Source organism: Danio aesculapii, chromosome 21 (genome assembly GCF_903798145.1).
Source record: "Danio aesculapii chromosome 21, fDanAes4.1, whole genome shotgun sequence".
NCBI lineage: Eukaryota > Metazoa > Chordata > Actinopteri > Cypriniformes > Danionidae > Danio > Danio aesculapii.
Genome location: NC_079455.1, coordinates 25,761,288 through 25,788,897, shown reverse-complemented (window position 1 = coordinate 25,788,897; position 27,610 = coordinate 25,761,288). Strand labels below are relative to the sequence as shown.

At 36.2% G+C, this 27,610-nt stretch overlaps 1 protein-coding gene across 1 annotated transcript in view; it reads left to right on the top strand.

Moving 5' to 3' along the window:
- Positions 1-1,259: 1,259 nt before the first annotated feature.
- The window catches only part of fgf10a (fibroblast growth factor 10a), a 31,818-nt gene continuing 5,467 nt past the window's right edge, over positions 1,260-27,610 (top strand). Inside the window, exon 1 of the mRNA XM_056446259.1 lies at positions 1,260-2,253. Coding sequence (XP_056302234.1) covers positions 1,947-2,253 — 307 coding nt within the window. The 5' untranslated portion in view covers positions 1,260-1,946. The remainder of the gene's footprint in view (positions 2,254-27,610) is intronic.

The window sequence follows — 27,610 nt, the reverse complement described above, 5'->3', positions numbered from 1 at the left end:
AATTTGTCTCACTAGAGGGACCCAGTGCCAGTGAAGTTTTGTTTTAAGCATGGACCCAAGAACAAAAACAGCAACCCACATCTTTGCCATTCTGATGACAATATGCAGATGAGAATGTGAGAAACAGTACTTTGAACTTTTGACAGTAATGACAATGATTTGCCAAGCAATGCACTTTGCAATACAATATGAGGTACTAAGTAAACCATGAAAGAAATTGGCAACTGCTCTTCTGAGCACATTAGAAAATTTTGTTGCCAAATCTGAAGAGACTGCCCAGATATTATCTCGACAGCAGATCATACTGTTTTATGAATGCAATCAATTGAACTGGGCAAGCTTGGTTGCAATAACACATTTTCTTTCCCTCTTCTTTTGCAACCCTTCCCCCCACCCGTAATGAGTAAACATCTCCCTCAGTTAGTGGTGGACTTCCTCGCTTCTTTGTGACTCCAACAGATCTTTTGATGCAAGATAAGCATGTCAAGAATTAAAATACTTATGCAACATGGCCTGAGAATTTCAACGAATAAACATTTTCCTTTAGGACACCCCCGGAATGTCTAGAAACCAGTTGGATAATTACAGAAATGTGTCTCTTGCACCTTGTTTAGTTAAAGAACTAACTGGCTCGACTTTCAGATGCCCTACAGGTTGGAATTTAGGACTGAAGATGTGCCCAAATATGATATGAATGATATTTGCTTGGCAGAAGTTGAGTTTGGCTTGGTCTTTCCACTGAAAAACAGAGAAAGATGTTGAACAAGCGGAGAATGAGCGGAGATACGGATTCTGTCAGACAATATGAAAAGGAAATTAAACAACACATAAACCAGACTCGAGACAAAGATGTTTTTCAGGATAAGCTCTGTCCCACGACAGCACTGATGTCTTGTTTTGTTGTTGTAAACTTTAATAGAATAGACTTTTATTGTGCTGCTATAAACTAAATATATATTAGGGTATGGAGGTACAAACAGTTCAGGTAGAGTCTAGTCTAGCTGTTTCTACCATCAGACAGAAGACTGATGAGGACTGCGGTAAATGAGGGTAACAGCGGCAATCAGCTCCAGGTGTCTCTGATAAGGCTCACATGCCACGAGGTTGGGGAGGGGGGGGTGCAGCAGTTAGCCAGAGGAGACCTGAACGGGCCAACGCATGGGACTTTCAGAACAGATGGGAGGGAAAGCGGTGGGAGGGGCAGTGAAAGAGAGGGAGACACTAGAGTGGGTGAGGCAATTGGGAGAAACATAGTGAGACAGATAGGAGAGGGGCGAGGAAAAATGCCCCTCGTCGCCTCTCATTCTGACGCACACATGCAAGCAAAACATGCATGCGCACATGATCTTCAAAGCTGACTGCCTTTCATAGTCTCCCTATTAGTTAAAGAGATTACATCTGGGGCCCTGAACCAAATAAATAAGGTGAGAGGAGTGTCAGAGCTCAGTCTGCTCCACCTCGGGATCCTCTCAGCACTTCAGTGGTAAGCAGAAGGGAAACACTCTTAATCAGAAGGACATTGAGAGAGCTGGACACAGCAGGGATTACAATATTTTTTTCTCCTACTGTGGATTCCTCTCATTTTATCAAGAACAGATTCGCTGCCCTGTTGCATTTGGGTTGTTTTTGCCATTCTTTTCCAGAACATTTTCATTGCTTCTTGCAGTCCTTGTTTTCTCCCATCTGACAGAGGTTCTTCAGTGGATTGTATGTGGGAGAGCAGGAGGAGGTGAAGCGGTTTCCCACAGAGGTGGTTTGAGTTATGGATGTTGACACATTCCTTCTGGACACGAGGGGAAATGGATCCAGCCTGAGCAGACCAAGCAGACGCGATCACTACGGACGCTTCACGGGGCTTCACCTCCTTGCATCACCCTTTCTCCCGTCCAGCTCTTCAGCATGTACCTTTCTGTGAGGCTCTTCCCAGTTTTCCGAGCTCCAGGACAATGTGCAAATGGAAAGTGACTAAGGGTGCCTCAGCCTGGTTCCGTCTGTCCTGCCTTTCCCTGCCGCTGCTGCTTCTGTTCCTGTGTTCGGCTCTGCCTGTGGCTTGCCATGACACCCACAGGGCCATCCGTGCCCCGAGGGGCACCAACTCCTCATCGTCTGCCGTGGTGGGGCGGCATGTGCGCAGCTACAACCACCTCACGGGGGACGTGCGCAAGAGGAAACTCTTCTCCTACCAGAAGTTCTTTCTCAGGATCGATAAGAACGGAAAAGTCAATGGCACCAAAAGCAAGGATGATCCGTACAGTGAGTAAAGCTTGTTTTTCTTCTCTTTTCTTTCACATGTGGGTCCCATAGAAGAAATGGCACTGCTTATTTCCTGCCTCCTTTGATTTCGGACTCAAACATCCAGCAAATAATATAAACCTTACCTGATGTTGGTGGGCGAGAGCTGCTGTGCGTGGAGTTGTGCTGCTGAGAAGCAGAAAGCCCTAATGTTGATCCTTGCTTTTCAAGGTGCAGATTTATTCGTAGCAGGTTTACTGGAACCAATTTGAAATTACTAGAGCAGTCTTTCTTTTCTGTACAAACCGTTGGAAGTTACTCCCGAACATCTCGCAGCACATCAGTTATCTTTATTATTGCTGTTGTAACTCCCTTGGCGTTTGCAACAAATGACTTACTTTCAAGATTGTATTAATTTAAAGCACATGACAGGTGTTTTTATTCTGAGCTGAACATATCATTACGTTCACTCACAAACCAACCTAAAATACTCAGAGGAATTTCAACTTCATTTTACTGCTTGTAGCATGTCTTGATGCCGGCGGTAAGCTTGAAGCACCTGGCCAACACACCGCGAAAACTCCCTCTGCACTTTTTCGTTTGTAGGTTGCACACACATTGCTGCTAATAAAAAAAGCTTTGACATATGGGTCCCATGTGCATGCCGTGTAGCTTTTTTAGGCTGTGCTGGAACTCCGCAAGACATGGCTGTGGGTATTTCAATTAGCCAAACGGCCTCTTAAATGTGTTGCACAGAAAGTCTCTTAATAAATCCAAGCCTAGACTTGAAGAGTTCTGGAAAGCTTTCAACTACCATCAAAGGGTTTGCCCCAAAAGCTGGACAGTGTCCAATGTCCACTGTTGTACATCTTAAACCTTTACACAATTATATTTGTTAATGATTGGAATAACTAAAGGAATATGCAAGCAGTTTTATTTAAATTCAATAAAACAATTTCAAGATGTACACTGTCCCATCCTTACTCCTATTCCAGTGATCTCTGTGTGATAAAAGATTCCCCCACTTGCTTGCCACATGTTACAACCGCACTGTCCTTGTTAGCTCCCTCAATGACCCTTAGGCATCAAGCATACTGGTAATAATGTTCCGGCCAGATGCAGTTAGTTTCAGAGGAGATCCACATCTCTTTTCAATGCTGATATATCTGAAGTGTGGATATGGCTTGCAATGTCTGCGGGAGGCATAGCAAAAGGGAACCACTTGTTGTTGAGTGGATCATTTCTCCAAAGCAGATTGGACCTCTGCCATCCCTCCACTTTCCCTGCATTTTTTTGCAGACAATATAATTGAATTTGAAGGGCCTCTGGTGCCCACAAGGTAGCAGCAGTGCTCCCTGCATCCCTTAAAACAGCAGCACGGTGCAATGGTAATGTGCAACATTTAAGACACCAGTGTTTGCTTGATTTATTCTGTAATCAGAGACCATTTTGTTGCCACAAATGCCCGTAAAAAGGGCAGAAATGAGCGGCTTGCCATGTTATGTATCATCACGCACTTGAAACATCAAAACATCCTCAAATGATTTTATTCCAGTTGCAGCCACTGGCATTTTAAAAGGAACCAGCCCCTTTGCGGTGTAATATTTCTCTCGAGCTAGCAAAAGGAATATTCCCATGACCAGCACTGCATGTTTTTGTATACAGTCTTGACATTGTGTTGAAAATTATCTTTACTTTTGAAGACTCTGTGTTTGAATGGAACTGAACTCAATCAAAAGAGAAAGGTCTGTGCAAATTATATCTGTGCCTGTCAAACTTTATACACTCATGTTTATGAAAAGCACACTTTGCATTCTGCTGAAATGAACAGTTGAATGAACTCAAGGTCATTACTTTTTCTGTTTTGAGCAAGCATACCTTCAGCTTGAGTTGCAGAATATAAATTCCGAGTTTAAGAAATGACATATTTTGTTTACCAAACTCGACGAGACATTAATATAGCTGATTTACCAGCAATGTACATATAAAATGTCACATCTTGATGCGAAATTTACATTTACACCACCGTAAACACTCAGCAGTGAATTATGAGAGAGCCAATATTTGTTTTGCATATTTGATGTGGAAAAATATTTGCAGAGAGCCTAAGTATGATAGATTGTTACATTTCCCAGATTCAAACTACCAGTCAGAGGGTCTCTTTGTCAATGTTTGAGTTCTCAAGTCCAGCCTTCTTTAGTTTTCACGTCCACAAAAGACCTGTCTATGTGCAGCTTGAAATCCTATCCCACCCATATTGTTTGATTTCCTTTCAGAATCCATCAGCTCAGTATCACGTTTGTCACATTGTGTCTCCCCCAAGACATTTTTTGGAAACGGCTCCCCATGCTGGAACTCGGAGCTGTCCTCAGTGTATTGAGCAAGCCTAACAACAAGCTCACTGTGATGCAAAGCAATCACAGGGACCACACCAGCCCGAATCAAATCTTTTCCTGAATTGATCTCGTTTGCCCTCTCTGTTTATCACGCAGCACTTGTGCTGAAGAAAACGTCAGCATAAACATGAGCGCTGTTGTAGTTCAGCGATGTTGGCATTGCCTGGAGGAAATTGTTAATGAGGATCATTAGGGCTTGACAGCTTTGATTGAGGGGATGTGTCCGATTGGAGTTCAACTACTGGTTGAATCGCAAGGTCTAAAGTGCAGGGGTCTTTCCAATCATCATTTCAGCTTTTGGCCAGCAGATCAAACAAGGGTCAGGCCAGTGGTCATTACACGTCTCTCACTCCATTTAGAGTCACTTTAATATAATAGGGCTCAATACAGATTATTGCTGGTCTAATGAGGTGTTTCCAGGCCAAACTCTATTAGCTTGCTTAGAGTGGTACTCGTGAAGGTTTCAGACTATGTTTTTTTTCATCATTGCTAAGTTTATTTCAGGTGTTGAGCTGCTGGATACCCAATAGGATAAACCTGTATAAGCAAACAAACCCTTAACTGGAAGAAATTATCTGTTTGCTGAATGAATGTTAATGCTCATGTCTTTCCTCCTGCGTTCTATCAGCTTCCGCTGGTTTACATCATATAAAAGTTGTTTTGTCGTTTTAATGAGAGATAAAGATGAATAAGCCCATTCTGTCAAGTGTTTCTGTGAAACATGCGTGGAAAGACACTGGCCTGCTGGGTTGTGTTGCGCTGCAGTGTTGTTATGACTTTAGAGGGCCTCTCGCTGAGGCTGGTGTGACGCTAAATGCTTCATCGGGAACAATAAAAAAAGATTACTGCAAGCACTCTCAGCATCTCTGCAGGGGGGCAAACAATCAGCTAAGGTTAGTTAGGGCACAACAAGGACAAAAATCATAAACATGATGATTGGGTTCCTTTAAATTATTGCAATTTTAAAAATAAATGTATAAAATATAAATTTGATTTGCACTGAAAGATTTTAGCATTATTAAATTAGTCTTTAATTCTGTTTTAAAGATTATGACTCAATATCTTATGCGTTAAATCCATCTAGGAAATTTTATACCAACATCGCCTGTGGTTTTGGTGCTAAACCATCTTTTTAAGCATAAGTTTATTTTTTAGCAAGCACACTTTTTGGTGCCACCAAAAAACTCGCAATTATTAAATGCAGACACATTTGCTTATAGTCTTATAAGTTTCTTATAGTCAGCTAAATGTCTGTTGAAGGAACATTGTTAAAAGATATTAAGCAGACAGTCTACTAATACTCAAATGGACCATCAAACTAAAGGTCAGAATTCTAAATTTAGAATCATATTTATTTTCAGAAAGATTGTTGTTTTTAAAGGTGACATGGCTTGGTTTGCCTTTGCATTCATGCACACAGAGTTTGGTCATACTGCTCAGCCACTAAAAAAGCATGTTGCAAACAAAATATTTTGACATGGTCATTAACTCCACACTATATGATTGTGTTCATAATTACATTGGAATATTTAGTCACCTCCTGCTTCACAACTCAAATGTACCTGCAAAATGCCTCACTGATGTGAATGAACATGCAGTGCCCTGCATATGTAAGTACACCCCCCACAAATCTATCTTTTAAATTCATATTTTTAATAGGAAGCTATACAATATTATATTTGTGCATATACATTAGATTAGTGAGTACTGATGTCAAATCTGGAGCTTATCTAACAAAATAACTTATGGTCCAAAAACTAGCACACACAAATTTCTATGTTATAGAAAATATTAAATACAAATTAAAAATAATAATCAAGAGAAGCAAAAAATAAAATAGAAATTTAGTTGAAGCTTTGTAGGTTGTAATTTTTTTTTTTTTTTGCAATATTATGCTTGAATTTAATTGTATTATCTTTCAATTTCTATATTATTTTAATACAATATCTGTTTAATAAATCTGTTTTGTTTAAACGCACCAAAATACATTGCCTATATTCACTGAGAAATTAATAAAAAGATTCATTTTAAAAATGAGATGTACTCAATTATGCTGAGCACTGTATATTATATGTGAATTTAAATGTCATGTTGCCAGCACTGGCCACATGGATCCCTCTTTTCAAAAGTGTGCGTGTGTGTGCTCTGTGGTTATGGTGCCCGTGGGAAATCTCAACCACACAAGTAATAAAAGTGACTTATGAGGATTGAACTGATGTGCAAAAGGTTAGTGTCAGTCTCTTTTACCTTGATGTCTTCATAGACTTTCTCTTTTCTGATTCATAAATAACAGAGCTGCTTTTACTAGACATTTTAAAGATCACGACAAGATCCATGGCGCTCAAAAAAAAATGCAACATGCTGACAGCTTTGACGCGTTTACTTATAAGCTTTCGATATGTTTGTTCCATTAATATTCTTGTTCAATCATTGGGTCAATTTCTTAAGGACCTTACAGTACTTTTCCCCAATAAAAATGAATTAAATTAATTAAAAGTGACATGTATGTCATTGCAGAAGATTTGTTTTTCAAATAAGCATAATATTATAGATTTTTTTTAATCAAATTAAAAATTTTTTTACATCTAATAATATAAAAAAATGATTAGATTTACAATAGTTTAATTTTCAAAATATCCTGAAAAAATAAATGCATAAGAATTTCCATTTGAAATGCCAATTGTTTTAAAGATTGTTGATAACAAATATTTCTTGAGCTCAAAAATCTGCATAATATAGTGATTTCAGAATCAGTGTTGATACTGAAAATTCAGATATCAGCCATTTCTCAATATTATTGTACTGCATTTGAGATAAACAAATGCAGCCCTGATGAGTAAAGCACACTTAATTTAGAATCATTTCAAAACAAGCCCCAAACTATTGACTAATAAGCTTGAAATTAAATTAATTATTACTTTTGAATTAGTTAGATGCCCACATTGGTTGGTTATGCAACCTTTAAGCACATAATATGCTAGAAAGGAATGACATTGAAAACTGATGTGGTCTAACTTGTACTTTTACAGTGAAAAACAAAGTTTAAACTACACTTCTTCACAAAGATGTCACTTATTACACTTACAAGAGTGTTAAACCCACAGCACATGTGTAAACGCTGTAGTAGCAGCTCAACATCTTCATCTACTTAATGCATCCATTTCTCCCTGCTGAAAGTTCAACTTGGAGGAGTGGAAGACTCCCAGATGTATAGCTAACCTCTGACCCCATTACCTAAAGCAGAGCACCATTTGTGCCATGGGGTGAGGCTGAGAGAAACACCACTGTCTCTTTTCTGCTGTGGTCTGCCTGATTGCCAACAGACGTGATCAAAAAGCAAACCGTGAGATCACAATTGTGTATTCTCAACAAACACCATCACAGGCTGGTGATCTTCATACACATCTTCAGCTGATCATTAAAGTGGCCCTATTATGGATTTTAAATGTTTTATATTTTGGTTTGGTGAACAACAGGCTGATATTTAAGGTCTTATATGCATTTATTTTTACCCAATTATCCCATTTACTCACTATGATTTGTTCATTTTTCCAAAAGACTTCATGACATGCTGCAATCCGATCCCCTGGAATCCGCTACAGTGTTTGCGGGTGGGCGGGTTGAAGTTTTCCTGGGTCTGCGCACGTAACAATGGGTGTTTCGCTTTGACGTCACAGTGAAAGATCCATTTGAAAAGCAATTAACTGCAACAACTCAGATTTGACTTGTGTGCTTGCTAAAAAGATTCACTTTCAGATTAAAACTTTTATTCACTTAGAGATGTGTTACACACTGCATAAATGAGAGTTTTCAAAAATCCAAAATAAGGAAGCAAATTATGAGATCCAACAGATATTAAAGTGCTATTTTAAAGGTTTTGTACTGTAGATGTTCTACAATATGCTTACATCCTCCCAAAAAGCTAATTTTTTCCAAAAGCACACATAGGGTATATGCTGAAATCCTAAAGGTAATTTCAATACCTTTTAAAGACTTTTTAAAAACATTTACAGATTATTTTGATACCTCATCGCCACTTCAAGTTCCAATCAGTATCAAACCTTTAATTTAATAAACAGTTGTTAATAAACAGTTACAGTTAATTAAATCTACAGCGCACAACGATGCAACAGAACTCAAATAAGCTTGGAAGAAACAAAGCTTGAAAGAACAAATTTAACCAAATCTCATGATGTAACCAGTTTTGTCCTTGCCACAGGTGAATGTCTTAAGCCGCCTTTTTACCACACATGACAAGCGACGGACCGCAAGTCATTCATTTCCAATGGAAAGTAGTCTGGGAGCTGCGTGGAGTTCCAATCATCTCTGTATGTGGAAATTTCAGGTCCAATTTGAGCTGAGGATATGTTAAAATATTTAAACTCCTGCGACTAGACCGTATGCAACCGGCCGACCGAATGTGATGTATTCCAGTGTTGTCCAAGCAGATCCGTGAACACGAGAGGAGAAATAGGAGTTTTTTTCCGCTATTTCGATTCATAAATGACATTAATAAATGACATATATCACATTTTTATGTTGTCTTCACATTCCCTACAAATTTTTTGCGGTCTATGAGTTTCTAGTATTCATTCATTAAGCCATGGTGAACGCACGGAGAATAAAGGCTCTTGCTTTTGCACTCCTTTATTTTGGACACCACGAGCATCGGCTTCTCTCTCATGGTGCAGGACAAAACTGAAAATTCTGTGTGACTGCCACAAGGGGGCATATTCCGACAGTCGTGTCCAAATGTCAGGTGCAGTGGAAAGGTCGTGTTAGCTATGTCAGAATCCGGAAACATCGACTTGAATATATCTGAAATGCCTTCGTTCGAGTTCAGTGAGTGGTGATTCACCGCAGTGTAAAGTGCCCAAATAACCTCCTAACGCATAGTTGATGTGCCGCCTATAGCCAAACTTACTTTTTGCCATTTTGCTGTCTGTTTCGCTCTATGGTTTCACTACATGTGGAGAGCGTTACATATCCTCTTTTTACGTGACATCACCTGGATGGAGGAGCTTGGCTGGACGTGCCCCAGCCCGAACCAATCGCGTGGATTGAGCACGAGGTTGTTAATATTAGGAGGAAAATAAATATAGTTATGCTTTTTTGGAGTCAAACACTTTAAAATTTAAGACCTCGTAAAAACAAAACTAAGACTTATTGACACCTTTTAAGGGGCTTAATTTTCTCATAATTGATTTATCAACTTTTAATATTTTAAGACCCCACGGACACCCTGCACACAATACATCAGCTCTTTTCTAAGAATGATGCAGAAACAGTTCAAATAACACTAGAATTACCACTACTTGAATGTCCTATTGAAGATCTGTACATTGACAAGTAAAATTTACCCCGTGGTGGTTCTAGTGTTACACCACATTCACACGAGGGCATCAGTGTCAACGCTTCCCATTCACTTTGAATAGGTGACATCAGCCATTGCTGAACTGCATTGTGGATCCGTCTGCACCACTTCAGCGGTGTTGCTCACTGCAGAAGTTAGAAATTTCTCAACGGAAGTGTTAGCCAATCAGATCGTTTTATGCAAATAACTAACTCAGACTGTAACCAGTTTGCGGAGTAATTTCATTGGCTGATGCTGCTATGATGATCGCATCAGCCCCAACTTCAGACACGCCCTCTGTCAAGCGTTGAAGCTGAAGCCCCGTGTGAATCAGGCGTTTGGGATCGGATCTCTTTAAGCCCCTCCTTTCCAAAAGCCTACTCTGCTCTGATTGGTCAGATGGACAAGTCTGTTGTGATTGGTACACCACTTAAAGTACATTTCGAATAACCAAAATGTCTGACGTTGAAAAAAAGTAGGCTTGTTTAGCAAACAAAACGATTTTAAGATTAACAATGGTGTAGGTGTATGAATTTGCTTTTAGAACTATTGATTATTTGTTTCAGAATCAGCTCTTTCTTTAGGGAAAGACAATAAGTCATTTAATGATCACTTTTAAGTATACAGAGAGTTTATGTACAATGTCTACAAAGCCATTAACCAGGAAGGGCTGAGGGAACAGGACGTTCAGTGTCCTATAAATCTGTTACATGTTTGGCGTGCAACAATATTAGACAAATGTAAAGCTGAGAGCAGGATGAATCTTTCCTCGAGCACATCTTCTCACGAGCTCCAAGGGAAATTCCTAAGCGATGTGTGCTTGAACAGATGGTGGTGGTTGGGCATCAAAGCCCTGAGACCAGGAGCAGTGTGAACACGGATGCATCTGGCCAGTCAAAGAAGTGCAGGAAGTTTAAACAGTTCTGCTTAAAGATGGGTGTCTGCTCTGACATTTTGTAGGAGATTGTAATCTGTTTGCCACCATCGAAGACGGGGATGTTATGTATGTGTTTGGGGATGGTGCATGCACGGTTGCATGTGTTTGTGAGCGTACAAAGTGTTAAAAATTAGCTGAGCACAAAATCTCTAGTCCTTTCTAACATTGTACAGGGTGCTTGAATGGAAAGCTTATCCTAAAATGTTAAGATAGCTATAACCATCAATTTACTGTAATCATTGACATCCAGGTTTTCAATATTAATATATATATAAGGGGTGTGACAAGATATCGTATGACAAGATCTCGCAAGATTAAATTGTGATGAGATTTATAAGGCTGGTCTCGGGAGTTGCGTGTGTCACTCAGTTGCTTGGGCGAGTGTGACTTAACCGTTTTTTTTTCAGCAGTTGCCGCGTCCAAAAGAGACTACAACTGCAGCCACACACATAACCCATTGCTTCATATGCATGTGACAGAATAGCACTTCATATATGTTAAAGTCATAATAGTCGTAAAAAGATGGAATTAAGACATGTGGAGTATTCTTATTTCAGTTGCATTATTGAAGTGCAGAGTAAAGACCGTAATCAATCTATTACCGTCGTGTAGGTTTTTTTTGCCGTATTTTACGACAGCATAAGACATACACACAAGGCTGCTTGACACTATTCTCTGATAAAAGACCACAGACACACACCTTTATCATCACCGAACACACGTTTATACTGTCGGTGTGTGGCATCAAATGACATTAAATCAACTCTCTCCCATTCGTCCTTACTTAATATTTGCATTCAGTAGCTCAGAATTTGTGACGGAGTATGAATGAAATCTTGCTGAATGAAAGTAAAATTGCAAAAAAAAAAATCAAAAAGGAAATAATAAAAATTACATGAATTTTAAATTCAATTTGTGGAAAGGAGTTTAATTCCTTATGTGAAACTGTTCAGAGGAGAAGTCAGTGAGTGGAGTTTATAGCTAAATATTTAACAGTGTTTGCATGTCCAATACAGCATAGAATTCAATAAAACTGAGGAAAATTGAACAATAAAAATAAAATAGAAATAAAATACCATTCATTATATATTTTTTTTAAAAGCACCTAAATTATTTTGCAGTTTGTAATTTTTTTCAGTTAAAGAAAAATCTTTTTTTCTATTCATATATTTCATCACTGAAGATTTCTTAAAAATCTTGTCTCGTCTCATTCTTGTAAATCCAATCTCGTGTCTCATGGAGTAAGCATCTTGTCACATCCCTAATATATATATAGTTCATAATCCAAGTTCTGTCCAAAATAAATCTAAAAACAACCTATTATATAGGAGCACTGAGCATGGAGCCTTTGCAACTGGAAAAGAGAAAGATGAATTGTTCCCCCTTTCTGACGTTCTCTTCTTTATGTGCTGTTTCAATGAGTCACATTTCAGCAGATTTATAGCAGGAGAACAGCACTACTGTTTTCACTACTGTCCCAGGACCCATTACGTAACATGAAATAAAGCCATTTCTTGTATATTAAGTTCACACCAAGACATGCACAATCGAACCTTATGCCCATGGGAAGCATAACATTATCATGTAGTCAAATACACACCATCCATAGGGCAAGTCATTGCCCCCTAAATCACTCCTTCCAATGTTTTACTTTAAGCCAAGCACACACTAACATACATACATTTAAAGGCTCACAGTCTGCAGTCACAGAATTTCAGCTACCAAAATGTGCTCTGTGCTTCCACTTTCTTTCTATTTTGCTTCAGTCCTGCAGTGTTTACTTGGCTCGAGAGGACGGTCATTAATTTTTGGCGAAGGATATGGATCTGAGGGCCTAAAGAGAGATATTTAGAGGCAGATGTTCAGAGGAGCTGCTATGAGTTCTCAGAAGATAAACTGAAAGTGATGGAGAATGGATTGCATAACTCTCCATATTAGTGAGCTTGCATTAGCAAGTTTTAATAGGAAAATCGACAACAAAAGCTTGTTTATGAGGTGCTGAAAAATTGAATAGAACTGTTATTTAAAGAAAATGATCAATCCTCACAGTGTTTACCACAGCTTTAAAAAACGTAGACTAGTAGACATAGTTCTGTCTGCAGAGTCCTTTCAGTAAACAAGTTTCAGCAGCAATTCAGAAGACTGATTTAGAATTGAAATCCAAAACTTAATCCAAGGTTGTGTTAAACATGACGGGTAATGCACAGAATATCAGTTTATTGTCATCTGATATGCTTATTGCTATTAAAATTACAGTTGAAGTCAGAATTTGTAGCCCCCGTTTATTTTTTCCCCCAATTTCTGTTTAACAGAGAGAAGATTTGTTCAACACATTTCTAAACATAATAGTTTTAATAACTCATTCCTAATAACTTATTTATTTTATTTTTGCCATGATGACAGTAAATAATATTTGACTAGATATTTTTCAAGACACTTCTATACAGCTTAAAGTGACATTTAAAGGCTTAACTAGGTTAATTGGGTTAACTGGGCAGGTTAGGGTAATTAGGCAAGTTAGTGTATAACGATGGTTTGTTCTGTAGACTATCAAAAAATTGCTTAAAGGAGCTAATAATTCTGACCTTAAAATGTTTTTTTTTAATTAATAACTGCTTTTATTCTAGCCGAAATAAAACAAAAAAGACTTTCTCCAGAAGAAAAAATATTATTAGACATACTGTGAAATTTTCCTTGCTCTGTTAAACATAATTTGGGAAATATTAAAAAAATAAAGAAAATTCAAAGCAGGGCTAATAATTCTGACAACTGTATATAAGGATAAATTGGTAATTAAGAAATATACATGTAATAATGGCTTGTGAGTTCACTGGCTGATCATAAAACAAAAAGTAAGTAACTAAACAATGGCTTTTGAGGTCAAATACTAATTACGGCTAATGAATACAATTCGAAGCGCATTTTTCATCAGAAAAGTAGGTTCTATAATCAGTAGTAAATTTCTAGCATGTACTTTCAGATAGGGCAGTGTTTTCTACATACAGTTGTAGTTAACTGACAACTTGCATAAAATCACATCCCTAACTGCAGACGAATCAATCGTTTTGCAATAATGACAGCTGTTTGCCTAACTTTTTAGAGAACTATGGCACTGTGTTGCTGCTATATCTGAAAGCAAAGGCATTATACAGGTTAATGGCTAAATAGTAAAAAAAAAGTAACAAATGAATGTGAAAATACCACATTTGATGACACGTTTTTACTCCAAACTCAACCGCTATGGGACTTCCTTGCTGTTTCCTCTACATCAGTCTATATGGATGTATAGACTTTCCATGCGTGAGCACCCTCTGGACTTCAAAGGATATTTAGTACTGACAAGATATTCAACCTTAATACTAAGACTGTGTCCCAAATGGCACACTATAATAAACTATGCTCTTATGCACTTATACACTTAACAACATAGTATATGAATGTAGTGTCGTCTCAAACGGAACACTAACCGTTTTTGTACTAAGCGGAAATTCAAACTGTTTCCCTGATGACATTTGACAGTTGCCAATTTAGTGAAATAAATGACCAAACTATCAAATAATACCTGCCATGTGTAAAACCGCAATCACCATTAGGAGGCAGTATTATAACTCTCTTGGGGAGAATTTTACTTTCACAATATAAAATAAATTAATTAATCCAACATCAGTGCCCGAAAGCTCCACCTTTTCCACTATGTAAGCAAAGCAGCAGCCGTTGAATGTGTGAAGTGTCCAACATTCCACACGCCATTTTATTGATTGAATAAGTGCACCATCCGGGTAATTAAAGTGAACTCCTTCTTTTGAGTTTTCAGTTTGAACGCACTACTTACACTGTTTATACTCCAAAATGGCATAGAATAGTCCACAAGTATGCCATTTAGGATGCACCTTAAAAATAAAAATAATAATTAGAATATTTATAATTTACAAAAGCATCAATATTGGTTTACATAAAATAATATATTTAAAATGTAACTTATTATAAATATTTAAAATTGACTTGTGGGCTTCTACTATTTTTGAGCATGGAAATTATTGTCACTAGTTTTGGTTACAGGGTCTTTGATTCAAACCGCTGTTTGTATTTCCCCATACACTGACAGAAAATTAACAGTTATATATGTAAAAAATTATAGCAGTTGATAATGTTAATATTTAACAGCGATTATTTATGATAATATTTATAATAATTCATTTTATTTGTACATGGCGCCTTTCTTGACATCCAAGGTTGCCTTACAACAAGCATCAACAGCCGTACCAGAACAAATTAAAACAATAACATTTTGCCAAACAAAAATTTAAAGATACAAACAGATCATGAGTATAAAATAACATGATAAAAGATAGTCAAAAGTAAGCCTGCTTAAAAAGATGAGTCTTAAGATGGGATTTAAAAGTGTGAAGACTATTACTGCTCCTCAAGCCTGATTTATACTTTCGCCTGGCGCCACGTCGCGGACCTCACGAAACGGACGAGGATTTATACTTGACACGCTCGGCATTGTGATATTTTTTAATACAACAGGGGACAGTGAAAAGACTGTAAAATTAGACAGATAAACAGAGAAGTAGATAGTTTCTGAACTACGTCATATTAATATTATTGAATATTTTTAAACTAATTATTTTTATAAATTATTTTAATGATTATAAAGATTTTTATAACCTTTCAAGATTTTTTAAATTCAAACTTTGATGCATCACTTGCTTTTGTTCATATTTCAAGCAGTTCCACCTATTAAAGTTTATTAAATATTAATGACAACAGAACATGGGTTACTCTACAAGTATATATATTTTTTAAACTTAACAATTCACACATTACTGTCTGGCTAGTTTGTCCTCTACTGATATGCTAAAAAAGCAACAATGGTGCAATGGTCCATTATCACCAATAAAGCCTAGAAAAACAGTCCATCAGCATATTGTAAACACTTCAAATATTCTTTTCCAGTTTTCAAAGAAATAATGTGTTACTTCATTATAGTTTTGCAATTGTAATATCTACATCAATAGATAAACCTATTGGTAAACCTATGACTGGTGGAAACACATATTCTGTAATTGTGTATTACCACCTGGGTCTCCACTTTTACTTCACTTTTGGTTTTAACAAACTTATCCCTTAATAAACTTTTACAAAAACTTTCCTCCTTTCCCACTACTGTTGCAATTTCTAGCCAAGAACTATTGGTCATCTGATTATCCCTATGATCACGCATGGATGGATCATAAAGATGAGTGTACAACCGTACACATTTTAGACAAAATCTCTTCAAAGTGGTTCATATTCACCCAAAATCAAACACGGCACAGCACGAACTGTTCGCTCGAGCCTCAAAAAAAATGTGCGCTCAAAATCATGTTGCACACCTAAAGCAAACATACGCAAACACAGCAATGATGTCACATTCACCATGCGCACTCAAGCAAACTAGCGGACGTGTTGAGTATAAACCAGGCTTTAGGTCCTGGGGAAGTGAGTTCCATTGCCATGGAGCTAAGATATCTGGCTCCCGTTGTGCTTAATCGAGTGTGACATGGTAGCAGTTAATGATGAAAAAATGGCATTTAACACATTCAATTACTCAAGACACTTAAAAGTAAAAAGACTGAGAAAGTATGTTCTGAAATTAATTCCTAAATGTACTATTTTTATTGTGTTTATAACTTCAAAAAAAAAAAAAGACAACGAATGATCCCACACTCTCTGCTTACAAACAATAAGCAAAGGTGATAAAGAAAATCTTCAAAAACCTGCACACTTTCCCAGTCCTCTCAGTTTGAGTTCATCATAAGTCACTCTTATTTCAGCCAAATGAGAAGAGCGGGATAATGAGAGCGGCCCCCCAGACCCGAGCCTAAGAGCCGGGGGCCCACAGAGCCCAGATCAAAGGTGCAAGTCACTGTCATCAGAAGCCAACGACGGGTCAGCTGCAGAGGATGCCTTTTAATGGGGACCCTGTTTCCTTTATGGTCCTGTAGACGGGGGGGCTAATTGAAAAGACGTGCATGTCAGAGGGGTGGCGCTAAGAGGTTCCCAGGACAATTAAGCACCTTGGTGTATAATATATACGAGCTTTGCACCGATGTGGAGAGTGCGTTTTTCTACACCCCATGATTCTTTGCATGAATTATGAGAGTAATTTCCGCTTGACTGTAAACAATCGGTGAAGTGTTTTAAATAAACGGAGTACAATGAGGTGTCATTTTTCTCCTCACAGTTCATCTGTCCGATACTAAAAGCCAACTTATTAGAATTAACAAATTACTTTCAGCAGACCATGAATAACCTCAAAAACAAGTCTTTCCGCAGCAATGTTACAGACGTGTTGAATATTACTGTACTGTTGGGAATACAAAGAGAAAATAATCTGAAGGAACAAATCACAGTGAACTCTAAAACTCAGAAGAGCTTTTGGCCACAGATATGAGGGTGATACTAATGTTAAATACCAAGAGTAAATATATATTTATGATGTCATTTAAAATCTTTTGTTTCAGTTGTTTATAATGAAAAAAAACAACAACCCGGAAGTGCAGCCCATAAATTCAACATACTAGTCATGTGGTAATGAACCCATACACTTCCAGGGGGTTAACAAAAGTCTTAAGAGGCAGATCGATTATATGACTGAATTTAAATCCTTGAATTCTAATGGCTGGTGGATATAAATTATCGTAAACTTCCTCTGACATATGATGCATGATGTAAGCAGAACCTCTAGGAATAGATCCGTCTGGTAGGAATGCTGCATTGTAATATATTGTATAATGTTATATAGACCATGTTGAGGGATGTAAACAAAAACAACGATCCCAACGTATTTCCTGTTTTACATTTTTAATTTCTATAGCATCCGAGAATCCAAAAAGAGCCCCATATTGATAAATAATGTTATGATAGCTGTTTAACATTGAGTTATGATTGAATTGCCCCTTGTTACAGTTATGAAATAGTTTGATAACAAGCGGGAAATGTTTATGGGCCAATGACATGGCCACATTGAAATGGTCTATACGAATAATACCAAGCCATACTAGTAATACCAAACCAATTAGTTTTCTTGTTTGACATTGTCTTGTTTGATAAACAAGCTGTGTAGTAAGTGAGATGCGCCTAATCCTGGAATATCCGCTACGAATGTGTCTTGTGTCACATGTCATATGTGAATTTGAATCAGGGGCGTTTGAGACAACATCAGTAGCTGGAAGTCAGTGATTTGAGTTTAGAACTGTACATTATTAAATGTATTTATTTATTTTTTACAAAAACACTGAACTGTTTCATAAACTTTGGTTAAACCCCTAGCGGCTTATGTGTTGAACTGTAATGGATTCATGTGCTTTTGGAAGCTTAAAAAACACCACTATACCACATGAAAGAGCCAGGATCAAATTAAAAACTACTCTGTTTGAATGACAGAGGAAAGTCATATTCACAGAGGAAGGTTTGAGTTAAGTATGGGGTAATTTTTATTTTTGGGTGAACTATTCCTTTAAATCGCAGGTTCATTCCAATGTGACGACTAGGGATGTCCAGATCCAATCACATGATCAGAAATCGGGCCCGATCATGCAGTTTCAGACTCGATTGGAATCGGATGTTACCTCCCGATCAGGACTCGATTATATATAATAAGACCGGTCTCCATGAGAACGCAAGTATGTTCTATGCATTCTTGGAATTGAGAAACAGCCTATGTCTGCGGTCTGGAGGTATTATAAAGGTGATGATGATAACATTGCCATAGCAAACTGTGAGATATGTAAACTTGAGATTGCCTGCCGGGTATTTTAAGTTGAGGTGCTACTGTATTTGTTTTTATATTAGATTTTGTGTATATTCACTGCAGCACTAAAGTCCAAAAGTAAAGAATTTATGTTAGTTATTACTTGATTGTTCAAGCTACCTCACGGAAGTGCTCTGTTTGTTAACAGAGTAGAATAAAAAATAGGGACATACTGGATTTGTTTTTTTGTTCTTCTTTATTCTTTTTAAAATTTATTATAGAAGTGTTGCATCAGGTTTCGGTACTTGCTCAAAATCAAATGACTCGGACTCACGGGCAAAAGAATCTGATCGTGACATCCTTTGTGGCGACCCCTGATAAATAAGGGACGAAGCCGAAGAAAAATGAATGAATGAATGAATAAATTCCTTTAAGTACTAAAATGGAGTATTTTTAAAGTGTAACAAATAATTAAATAAGATTGGGGATAAAAATAAAACCTCATAGGGTCCTGCGAGAGCAAGTAATCGTATTACTCTGATGTCTGGAAATTATCCAGTCTGAGCTCTTCTAGGGAAAGGTCCCTGTGCTTGATAAAAACTGTTGTTTTGAAACCTGTTTGAAGTGGATGGGGGTCTCTTTCACTCTCTAGCAGGCTTTGGTGGTGATGCAGGTTGCATGAGGCTACAAAAATGAGACTGCAGGGTTTTTGTAATTACCACAAGATGCGATAACCTGAGTCCTGTCACCCTGCCAAGAAAACATTGAACGATGTTAAGCGGGAAGGGGGTCCGGCCACCTACTGTGCCTGGGGCAGAAGCCAAATCTACAGAGGAAAGATCACGCTAGGCAACGGGTGGGACTCTCTGGACCACCAGTGGGCCGCGGACGGTGTAATGTCGCAGACACATGGCCATCACAGACAGGGAATGAGTAAGGTGGGGCTGGGCTTGTTAAAACGCCAAGGCTTTTAAGTCTTTGTAATCCGAGTCCTCACTGGGAGTAAAACTAGAGTCCTTGGAGGATTAAGTTGCGCCGCAAAAGAAAATTCTCTCACATTTTTTTTCTTTTAAGAGAATGCCTTGGCTAGTGCTTTGAATAATGCAGGCGGCGAAATTGTGTTTGTCAGAATAGCAGAGCACAGTGATATAGATGTAACAAAACATTGAGTCTGCCAGGAAAACTGTTTAAAAGTAATCAGGCTCTTGTGAGTCAGGACACTGCAGCGGTTCTTAAACTGCAGTTGTGTGTGGGATTTCAAGAGTTTGTTGGCTCAAGATAAAATAATAAGTAATAGATAAATAAAATATCACAATCATAATAAAACTGGGGGTACAACAAAAATAATAATGGATGATTAACTAATAATATAATAAAAATAATACATAATTTTTTTTGTTTTGCAAGTTGACTGGTTGCTAATAAAATAAAAAAAATAAAACAACTTTAAATAAAATATTTAAACAAGGAAAGAAGTACTACAGGCCAGCGAGTTGACTGCTTGCTAATTCATTCATTCATTCACTTATCCATTCATTCATTCATTCATTCATTCATTCATTCATTCATTTTCTTTTCGGCTTAGTCCCTTTAATAATCTGGGGTCACCACAGTGAAATCAACCGCCAACTTATCCAGCATATGTTTTAAGCAGCGGACCCTTCCAGCTGCAACCCAACACTGGGAAACACCCATACACTCTTGCATCCACTATTGTACACAACGGCCAGTTTAGCTTATTCAATTCACCTGTACCACATGTCTTTGGACTGAGGGGGGAAACCACAGCACCTGGAGGAAACCCACGCCAACACGGGGAGAACATACAAACTCCACAAAGAAATGCCAACTGACCCAGCCGGGACTCGAACCAGCGACCTTCTTTCTGTGAGGCGATCATGCTACCTATTGTGCCACCGTGACATTGCTATTAAAATCAAATAAAAAAATCCTTTTATATATAAAATATAAAATATAAAATATTTAAATAAGAACAGAAGTAGTACAGGCCATCAAGTTAGCTGGTTGCAAATAAAAAATATATATTTAAAAAACTTATATAAAATATTTTAAAAATGACAGAAGTACTACAGGCCAGCAAGTTACATAAAAAACAATTGCTCAACATCTCTACTTCTATTGAAGGTGTCAGTGTCAGCTCCAGGACTAATTTCATATATTATATTTAAAACGTTTAGCGCATTTTTATACTTAAGCATCTACAGTATAACTTTTTTTCATTAAAAACTCAGAATGATGGATAATAAAGCCCAAAGTGTCTTCTTCTAAAGATACATGAACTGTGAATGTAAACCAAATTATTCAGCAACTGTTAATGTTTTAGTTTGGGAAGGTCAATTTTGAGAAAATGCCTCGGACAGAGAGGGAAAGAAGGACACCAATATAGTCTTGGAAAACTTTACAGAAATCTCATTTTGCATGCTATCTTCATCAAATTTGAAATATAAACTCATGAAACACTTGGCTTTCAAGGCATATTTTGCTCTAGGATATTACAGTAATGTTTTTCTGTGTTTGTACAGTATATGGAAAAACAAATATTGAACACAACGCAATTATTTTTTCTCATGACTTCATAATGTATAACTTTTTATATTTTTGAGCATGAAAGGCCCCTTTTACCACAGTAAAGCCCAATGATACCTAATTTGTGTTTGTAGCTTACTGGGGTCGAGAACTGTTAATATTTAAAGTTAGGTAGGTGTAAATCCCCAAAAGTGAGTGCTAACATTATAGTATTTACTAAAAATCACTATAGGATATTTTCATGTGGGTGTCTAACAGCTGTAAATAGATCTGGAAGCAGATATCGCAGCCTCTATTACATTTTACCTTGCACTTTTTTATTAACATGTATTATTATTTATCTAGGATATACATTTTCACATTCTGATTTCAGTGCCTAATTATTAAATTGTTAAAATGACTGTGATTAAATTAAATATTCATAAGAATAAAACCTTATGTGTTCTTTGGAAGAGTGTATTTGCATTGTGATGATATTATATTGTAATTCCGGCATTATATAATGAGTGGGATAAAATGATCTTAAAATGACAATAATATCATTTATCACAATATATTTTGGTGCAATATATTGTACAACAAAAAAAACAGATATCATGACAGGCCTATTTATATCATATAAAAATATTCCTTAGTTATCAAAAGCTTCTGTTAACTAGTACCAATTATTTATAGGCTATTTCAAAGTAAAGACAATTTGTACACTATTTACAAACTGTAGGTAATTAGAGGTGTCAGGGGTCTGTAATGTTAAAGTGGTCCGTCACCTGATTACGTTTGTTGAGCTGTAACTCTTACATGATCGCATAGACGCACTTTAATGAGCCAAATAAAACTGTAACAGACCTGTTGCACGCACAGCTGTTGTTCTTGCTAATGTCTTAAAAATGTTGATTAGATAATATGTGCTCGAGAGCTTACTGAGCTTCAGAGCAGAAATGTTTCAATGTACTTTTAGTTCAAATCTCACATTAAAAAATCTGGTATTTGGCAGGAATCTGTAATGAAAGAGAAGCAGATCTTAAATGTTTATGGTGTGAAAGAAGAAAACGTGCAGAGCGACCTGTTGCTTAGGTGCCTCAGTGATGTTTTGGTTTTGTAAATCCAGCCTTTTGTTGCGAACCTGCATTTCAGCTTCAATGCAGACACTCCTGGGACTGGTGAGGGAGTCATAAAAATGAAAAAAAAAAGTCAGCGTGTTTTGGTTTGACAGACCACATCAAATAGCTGAAAGCAAACAGGTGCTTTCTGCCAGAAGATTCAGGCTTTATTTTGACATGGCACGCTTTAAAGAGCAGCCACCAAATTTATTGTAGACATGACATGTTGTTTGCACACATTACATCACTCACATAGGGATGATGTCTGTACCTTCATGTGTACACGCTAATGTCTGTGTATGTATAATAGATCTTCCTTACACACTATGTACTAGGCATGGGCCAGTTTAAGTTTCTGACGATATAATAAACTTGGATTAAAATATCACAGTATTGTGATTACAGCTCTAAAATATATTCTTTTTAAATGTCTGGGTAAAAAAACAATTTTTTTTCCCAATTGAACACAATATATTTTATTTTAGGAAACATTTATAATAATTTACAACAGTAAACATGTCAGGCTAAATAATTCAAATAAATCATTGACTTCTGCTGTCTTCATTAGTTTCAATAACACAGATTTCTTTAAAACATTTAGAAAAAATACCCTTACATGTACCTTAGGAATGGTACAACAGAAAATTTTTGCGGTTTTAAAACCTTGACTTGTACACAACACGGTAAACCTTGCAACCAGTTATCATCACATATGTACTGGCTCCAAAGGATTTTTTACTATTTTTAAAAGAAGCCTATTCTGCTCACTAAGACATTTAAAATTGTGAAATAATATTACAGTTTAAATAAATACAGCTTTTTTTTATTAAATGTACAGTAGTTTAAATAAATGTAATCCATTCTTATTATTTATAGCTAAATTCAACATCGTTTAGTCTTTAGTGCCACATAATGCTTCTGAAATCATTATTAAATGCTGATTTACTGTTCTATAATAAATTATTGATATTCAATCATTAACCCTTCAACTGCCTGTCTACCAAATAATTGAGCATATTTTGACTGTTTTAAATAATGACTGTTAAAGTCATTTAAAGAATGACTGTTTTAAATAGTGATTCACACACACAGCATTGTTGCTTTACAAAAAAAAAAAAAAAAAAAAAAAAAAAATCAAACAAACAAAATTCTGTTGCATTACTACACTTGATTTTGGTTTTATTGTAAAAAAAAAAAAAAATAAGAAAACATGTTAAATGAGAATCTGAAATATCTGTATGGCATACTTCAAAAAATAAAGGTGATTTTGTATTCATAAATGTTTTATTTTTATTATGTTTTAAAATAAATTGGTCTTACACTTCATATTTTTCATAGTATATGTATTAATTCCGGTACTTCTACTATAACCTGACATATAAACCATTTGGTAGAGGTTGATATTTTATAAATTATATGGCAAAAATGCAATGAGTGTGTTAGTAAACTCGACATTAGGAGTTAAGAAATGCAATCCAATTTTATTGTTTTATTGGTGGGATAGTTAAAGGATTAATAACGATTCTTTATGATTCGTGTTGATATTTTTCTGCTTTATAGTGTAGCGAAAGCTCATACTTTTTAGCATTCTTCAAAGAAAGGAAAGGTCAAAATAACAGTCAAAATTTCAAAACTATATTCAATGAGAAAAATTTTATTTTAAAGTGTATTATTATTTCCCAATTTTACAGTCTTTACAATTCGTAGCAAATATAGACTGTAAAATCAGTTTTCCATGTCATTCATGTTTTTATTTTCTTTTTCCCAGTTTATTTATGCTTTTGAATTGCATTCTGGGACGTTGATCTTTCTTTCAAGAACTTTTAATCTCGAAAAGTTTAATAAAAGTGACTTTTATTGACATTTTTAATAGTTAAAGTGATATATTGTCAGGGTTGTAGTATGATACGGTACAAAAAACTTGTAATAAACTGCCAGTACATTTTCTGTTATTTTACAGACGTACTTGTTTATATATGATTTATTATACATGATACAATTTCAAACTACTAAAATGTCAATAAAAGTTATTTCTTTAAACTGTAGAGTTGAGTTTTTAACACCAAAAGTCGACAAAGCAGAGATCAATGTCCCATAATTAAACACACAACCGTAAATAAACTGAAAACTTTTGTAAACCACATATATGTTTTACAGTGTACGCAACCTTGGTGAACAGAATATTGCTCTGTTAAAAACAAATATCACGCTGAACCCCAACCTCTGGCTGCTAGTGTGTTTGGGATTTATTTTTTGTTGAATTTACATGGGCTTGAGTCATTTTGGACAGTCGTTCCGTTGCTTTTGTCCACTATATTGCTCTTTGATCATGGATTATTCCCCCTTAATCCTACCAAGTCTGTGATCCCATCCCTGATCCCTGTCCTTTTATTCTGTGGCTGTTGTTCATGAACCTGAGGCGAGGGAGGAGAGAGGATACAAGTGCAGGTCTCCTTACATCTTCTCTTGGTGACTGCAACCTGAGCCGGTGTAGAGGAACTGCCTTCACATCCACTTAATCCTGCTGTTGAGCAGTGCTTGTGCTGGTGTAGATTCGGTTTCTCTGCATCACTGAAGGCTGATGTCAATATTAGGCATTTACAAACCACCCAAAACTCCCAAGAGGATTGTATATCTGAATATACAGATACGGGATATACTGATCCTTTGCTAAAATAGGCGATTTGATACATAAAGCAACATTTGTTTTAAGTGTAGTTCTAATGAGCAATTAACAAAATAAAATTTAAAAAGTTTAAAAAATAAAAAGTTTAAGTATTAAAATGACTAATGCTAAAAAATTTAATTAAAGCTGTACAAATGTTAAACAAAATCATTTTTAAAAAGTAACAAAACAATAGACCAAAATTACAGAACAAAATGATTAAACTCAAATGAATAGTCAAATATTACTAAGATACTAATATAAGTAATATATACTTCAATGATATTCAAATAGAGGTAAAATAATACTTCTTTGAGTTATTGGAACAGTTCTTTTGGTTTTCTATGTGATGCTTCTACCAGAAACAATTAGAAACTAAAACTAAAATTTAAACTAGAAAAAATGTTTGAAAAAAAGTTGAAAAAAATATACAAATATTAGGTTAAAAATCTAAAGTTGAACAAATCTTGATAAACATCTACTTTATAAATTAAGTGGTAATAAAAATACAAAAAATGTTAAACAAAAACTATTTTAAAAAGTACAAAAACAAAGACCAAAATCAGAAAGCAAAATGATTAAATTCAAACTATATTATTATATATTCTCATTACTTTTTAACACATCTATATGTATGCGGTGGCACAGAGTTAGACCTCTTTCTTGACTTCACAGAAACGGCAACGCGTGCGGCATGACATCGTTTTCGTTGCAGAGACGCTATTGGTTAAATGCTGGTAAGGTAGAACACAGAAGCAGCCTAAAGTGGAAAGCGTGAGTATGTCTGCAGTCTGGAGGTATTATAAAGTTGATGACAACAACATTGCCATAGCAAACTGTGAGATATGTAAACTTGGGATTGCCTGCCAGGTATAAGTTGAGGTGCTATTTGTTTTTATATTATTTTTTTTATATTTACTGCTGCACTAAGTGAAGAACTTCTATTATTTATTACTTGATTGTTCAAGCTACCTCATACCGTTTTTTATGTATTATAGAAGTATCGGATCGGGTTTCAATATCAGAAGATACTTAAAATCAAATGACCTAGAGTCGAGGGCAAAAAAAAAAAATGATCGGGACATCCCTAAATTTTAGGTTAAAAATCTCAATCTAAAAATCTAACAAACCTTGATAAATTAGTACTTAAAAAATTTGTATAAATTAGGTGGTAATAAAAATACTAAAAATGTAAATAAAATTAAAAAAGCTACAGAAAACAAATAAAAATGATTTTAAAATTTAAAAGCACAGAAAGTATTGAAACCGTTTCAAATTAATTGTGCCTTTTTGTTTGTTGATCTTTGAAAACACTGGAAAAATATATTTGCTTATGAATATTAGTTCACTCTATAATTAGCTCAATATAAAACCTCACCAGTAAGACCTCCACTTCAACTAACATCATGAATAAATGAGCATGAACTAGCTTTTCAGCAGGACTAGCAGCTTGCTTTTGAGGCTTGATTAAGCAGTTTTGATGTCTTGTTCAATAGGTGCACATAAAAGCATGGCGTTCACTTAAGTAAACCACTGATGTTCGTCAAAGGCCAGAAGCTGAAGGCAAAATCTCTTGTAACCCCATACACAAACAACTCTGGATCATATAGCCCTGGTTGCTACTAGGACATGCTTTGGTCTGGGACTAATCCCATCTAAAGCGTGATGGCTTTATGGGTTTACACACAGTAATTACCTTTTAAAAGGCAAAACAGTAATGGTTACTTAAATCACGAATAGCTGCACTAATCACTGATGACCTCTGCCAGTGTGCCTTTCAGATTTCACAAACGATAAAGACAATTAGCACTTTTGATCATAAGTAGTCCATTTTGCCTGTGAAGGAGAATTTCTGACTCTCGCACCACCGGTGGATTATTGGTACATTTGGAAGTGGCAACTTGTGCGGTGCTTTTACTGTATGGCTGAGCATCCACCAGAGTGTTTTTGCACTGCAGAAATCCCAGCTGAGGTTTATTTTCTGTTGTTGTCCATGGAAGCAACACTTTTTCTTTTTTTAGGCTGCATTGCCAGGGGCTAAGTGTGCATTTAATGCTTTGACAGTTGGAGAAGTGCTCACAGCTGATTGTTTTTAAAATGATACCGCATAATCTGTGTTGGGGAAAGTTACTTTTGAAAGTAATGCATTACAATATTGATTTACTCCCCTAGTTGTGTTACCTAGTTATTTTTACGGAAAATAATGCATTATGTTACTTTTGTGTTACTTTTTATTACCTGGCTGAGGTTTGATCTCTTTCAGATAGAGGAGCTCTGCAATTAACAATGCACTGTTTAAGCTACACCTACATTTACTTTTAAAAGAAACACATCAAAATAATATTTTAAGATAATGTTATCTGAGAACTTCCTTACCCGCAAGCTATACGTGCCGTATATACAGATTATTGAAAGTTTAAAGCAAAGAGTTTGCTACTTTTGTACTATTTGTCTTAAGCAAAATCACTGTATTCAGACAATATACTTTCCTTTTCTTTGAAGGAAAATAATGAAAACATTCTCTCACTGACTGCGAGATTCGTTGAGACTACTTTAATTTTAATTCAGCAATTTATTTTTAAATGCTAATTGAATAAACTAAAAAGTAACTCAAATATTTTTACTCATTTTTTTAAAGTAAT